The sequence below is a fragment of the Macrobrachium rosenbergii genome, chromosome 19, assembly GCF_040412425.1.
Source record: "Macrobrachium rosenbergii isolate ZJJX-2024 chromosome 19, ASM4041242v1, whole genome shotgun sequence".
NCBI lineage: Eukaryota > Metazoa > Arthropoda > Malacostraca > Decapoda > Palaemonidae > Macrobrachium > Macrobrachium rosenbergii.
Window position 1 is genome coordinate 19,304,157 of NC_089759.1, and position 5,000 is coordinate 19,309,156.

The 5,000-nt window shown below is 36.4% G+C and overlaps 1 protein-coding gene across 5 annotated transcripts in view; it reads right to left on the bottom strand.

The window, feature by feature from the left end:
• LOC136848685 (cell adhesion molecule Dscam2-like) overlaps nucleotides 1-5,000 on the bottom strand; it is a 279,471-nt gene that overhangs the window by 123,292 nt on the left and 151,179 nt on the right. For all 5 annotated transcript variants that reach the window (XM_067121161.1, XM_067121159.1, XM_067121160.1 and 2 more), the window contains exon 9: nucleotides 4,002-4,089. In XM_067121161.1, coding sequence (XP_066977262.1) covers nucleotides 4,002-4,089 — 88 coding nt within the window. The remainder of the gene's footprint in view (nucleotides 1-4,001; nucleotides 4,090-5,000) is intronic.

A 5,000-nucleotide genomic window follows, 5' to 3' on the forward strand; every position in this document is an offset into this window, starting at 1 on the left:
CCATTATAATTTAAGTGTTGCATTCATTGTTCTATTCTTGACAGCTGTAAAAGTATTCTTAGAAGTTATAGTTATAATAGAAATTGTGTCTTCGTTCGTAATGGCAAGAACAATTGAAGCAACATTTCACTTTAAATTAGCAGAGAACAAATATTCACAATAATTACCATCAATTATACAAACAGTAATCTGAACTTCACGCTCTTCAGAAAATAACTAAAATTAGCATACGCAGAATCATTTTCAGCACATCACAGATATACCTTTTTCGGGAAAAAGGAATATTTCTGGTAAATAAAAAAAAATACACCGGAATCGGCTTTGTATTTTGACCAGTAATGCTTTAAAAGCCAGCAAATATTGTAAATTAAATGTCACCGCTCGCTTGCTCACATTAAATTCATGACGACACCATAATACCCTGCGGGTTTTATTTTCATTTTTTTTCTTTTCATTATACGTGTATGCGATTTTCACCAGTGTCGTACGCATCCTCCTAACTGTATTTTTTCCCCCCCGTTTTCTCTCTTTTATTTGCAGTCCCAAAGAGGATTTTCATTTCCAGTTTGACTGTTATCATAAAATTATTATTCAGTATTTTCGTTAGTATAAAGTGCACGGTGGTCAATTGGCAACTTAGTTCGTTTGCGATTTTGCCAACTAAATAAAATTACTGTTTTTGCAACAATTTTTTTTTTTGTCATAAAACCCGAACAATTTATCAATTACAATTCATTTCTTATTAAAACTGCTTTTTTGGGGATGTTTCATACATGTCACTTTGTTATTATCAACAAGATCCTCGTAAGGAGATAGTGCCGTCAGTGCGTCTCATGCGGAGCACTGTAGTCACCACTAAACCGTGTTTGCAGCGTTCTTTCGGCACCTAACTGCGCCCATATTTTAGCCTTTTGCTTTTACCTCATTACCGGCTTCTTTTCCTCCAGCCTGCTGTCCAACCACTCCAACCCCCTCATTCACTATCTTGGCGCAGACTGGTTAAAAGTGACCCAGTACTTGCTTATATAGCCTAATTTCAATCAGTCAACCTGAACAGTTTATTGACTATAATGCAGTTCATAATTTGAATGTCTTTTTAGCGACATTACAAATGCTGTTATTTTACGTTGCAGTACATTCCTCGACTCAGTTCTTTGAGACTGAATCATCAATATCATTTACAAGTAGATGTGGCTACCGGTACGTATCTTCTCGATAATAACAAATTGACATTCAACTTATGAACTGCATTATAATTGCTGTTATTGTACAGTGCAGTACATCCCTGTACTGCACTGTATAATAACAGCAATTATAATGCAGTTCATAATTTAAATGTCAATTTGTTCCTCTTGATAATAACAAATTGACATTCAAATTATGAAGTGCATTATAATTGCTGTTATTGTACAGTGCAGTACATCCCTGTGCTGCACTGTATAATAACAGCAATTATAATGCAGTTCATAATATGAATGTCAATTTGTTATTATCAACAAGATGCGTAGCTATATTTACTTGTAAATATAGTGTACTGCACCGTATAATAACAGCACTTAGTGTTCCTACGACACAACACGTCCACGTATCAACCAGATCCACCGCTTCCAAGATTAACAATCGCGCGTCATCAGACATTTTAGATTGCTTCCTAGTATTAGACTGAATGTTTGTAAACATGCGGATGAATATTCAGTTCCCTTAAATCAGGCGGTGAATATGTTTTGTTCATTCTTCGCCATGTTTTCCCGTGCATTTCAATTACATCTGCTGCCTACCTTGATGCATACACCAGACATAATTCGCAGTAAACTGCTCCATAAACAATTTCGAAAATCAAAGGATTTTTCACTTAACGCTAATCTACATTGCAAAACTTTTTGCGCAGCTTTTTAGCACCGTGCCAAAATATTTTATCGTCCAGGGTGCATTTTTAAGTCTTCTTATGCGATATTCTTGACAAATTTACAACGCGCAAAGCATTGCGCACAAAATATTGATCGTCTAGGACCACCCTGTCGTTTGTCAGCATTAAATAGTAAGATAAATTGAATCACAACTTATTCAACAAATTTAGAAAAAACTGTTACTAGTTGTGAAAAATGTTAAAATTACACTTACGTAAAATATAGTAATAGCGAAGTGTCATAACTTTGGAAATACCACTATCTGTTTTTGTTTTTTTATTATTCATTATGAAAAGACCATCCAAATGTTATTTTACAGTTGGCAACAATTATTCATCAACTTTCCTTTTAACCAGGTAATTTGTAATCAACCGCAAAATTAGGTTGTCGTTTTTCATTTCCTACTTTCGAATCAAAAGTGAATTCGATTTTTTTGATGAACTTCAATTCATTATCCAGGGACGTGGACGGAATATTCATATAAGAAAATATAATTCATAGCCGTAAGCACTGTGGCGAGAGAGAGAGAGAGAGAGAGAGAGAGAGAGAGAGAGAGAGAGAGAGAGAGAGAGAGAGAGAGAGTTAACAAATGGATAGAAGGATGGACAAAATGTCTTCACTTACCGACCTCAGAGTGAAGGTCGACACATAAGACATATTAAATGAAGACTGACATTGGAGAGCGCAAAAAAAAATTCTGATACAGGGGCGGGTAAAAATAGAAGTCTGACACAGGGGGGCGTAAAAAAAAGAAGTCTGACACAGGAGGGCGTAGAAAAAAAGTCTGACACAATGGAGAGTAAAAAGTTTGGCACAGGCAGGCGTAAAAAATTCTGACACAAGGGGCGTAAAATGAAAGTCTGACACAGGGGGCGCAAAACAAAAATTTTGGCACAGTGGGGCATAAAAAAAGTCTGACACAGGCGGGCGTTAAAAAAAAAGTCTGACACGGGGGCCGCAAAAAACAGACTGACACAGGCGGCCGTAAAAAAAAAGTAAGTGTCACTTGGAAGGTCACCCCAGGCACAATATGACCTTGGGTCACCGTCGTGAAATGGAGATAAAACTTTAAGGGCGGTGTAAAAAAAAAAAAAAAACTTTACGAGAGCTACATTTTACCATTCCCCCAAAAAAACTTATACGCATTTCTCGAACTTTACCCAACCCGTAGTGCCTATGTCTCAGTAAAATTAGTAAAAGCTTAAGAAAACAGCTAACTGTCATGTTCACATCAACAGTCACATCTGCCATATATTACTATAATTATTTATCAAATTCATAATTAACGAGCAAAAATACCCAGTCAAAAGGTTAAACAAGCTTGTGACAACAGAATTCAATGTAGAAAAAAAAACTCACAGAGAGAGAGAGAGAGAGAGAGAGAGAGAGAGAGAGAGAGAGAGAGAGAGAGAGAGAGAGAAGTATGGCACAATGAGGAAAAAAGGTAAAAAAAAAAGACAGAGAGAGAGAGAGAGAGAGATAGAGAGAGAGAGAGAGAGAGAGAGAGAGAGAGAGAGAGAGAAAGAGAGAGAGGTATGGTAAGATGCACAAAAAAACCCAGCTTCCTTACACAGCAGATGAGCCCTTTTATGGACTTGCTTAATGAGTCATGAAACTGTACTTCCTCGTTACCGACACCCATCTAATTTACAAAAAAAAAAAAAAAAAAAAAAAAAGACCGCGCTCAGGTTATAGTGTTGTACGAATACCCGCGAACCGTAAAAATTATATTGTATAACTATTTCATATGTCCAGTAGGCATACATAATTAAAAGCATTACTAATTTAAGCGTTTTCTTGTTGACGAAGTCAGATTACATACAGATTTTAATATATGTATATATATATATACATAGAGTATAAATATACATATATATATATATATATATATATATATATATATATATATATATATATGTATATATACATATCAAATAACCATAAACCGTTTGCTAATTACCGTGTCATTTAATTTTACAGCGTTATTCACCGACCAAGCACCTTTCAAAGTTTTAGGCCTACCAGCCGTAAGTCAAACAGCCTTGTTGCGCGGCTCCTTTCCAAATCTAAACACGCACACATAAGCCTACTCACCACCTAGATCCAGCTGAGCAACGCCTTGCGCTGAGTCAGCGTCGTTCTTGGCCAAACACTGGTACATCCCTCCATCTTCACGGGATACCTGCAGAGTAAACACAGTGAGGAAGAATTAGATCCCTCTTCTCCAATTAAAAAAAAAAAAGAGAGTTTTGAGAACCCATCCTCTGTTCACACAAGCACCCTGTTTAGTCGTCCTTATCTTCTGTGTCTCTTTAAATGTTTCAGTTTCACTTCCGTTTTTCATACGCATTCCTTCTTCATCGCCTAATGCCTTGCAGATTGTCTTCTCGTGTTATTTTTGTCCCCTCTTTCGTTAATTTCAAGCTCATTTTTAATTTATTATTTCAATCGTATTTGATCGTTTTTCAAGCTACTCTGTCCTTTAAATCTTTCACGCTCGATTTTATCGTCCGGGCGTTTATCCTCTTTCACAAAAATGGGTTCTCTCGGGTAAATCTCAAATATAGTACTAACAGTTAGCAGAGAGAGAGAGAGAGAGAGAGAGAGAGAGAGAGAGAGAGAGAGAGAGAGAGAGAGAATATCGCCTTTTTGTCTCCCAGATTCTCGTGTTATTCATGTCCATTCTTTCGGTAATGTCATGCTCATTTTTAAATTATTATTTCAATCATATTTGATCATTTTTCAAGCTACTCTGTCTTTTAAATCTTTCACGCTCGATTTCATCGCCCGAGCATTTACTCTACCTCACGCGTACGCATGCACACACACACACACAGACATACACACACAAACACAAACACACACAACATACCACTGAAGCTGAGTGCCATCCATAACTCCAGAACTAAAGCCTGTAAATAATAATATCGTTTATAAAGATTTCAAGAGTTGTATATATAAAGATTCGCGAGGGCTTACGAGAGATAAATGTACGCACAGAATCAGCTTTGGTTCGACATCACGGCATAAAGATTCTTTGACGAAAAAAATATATATATGAAAAAAAAAACCTTCAGTGATTCATACTCGGGA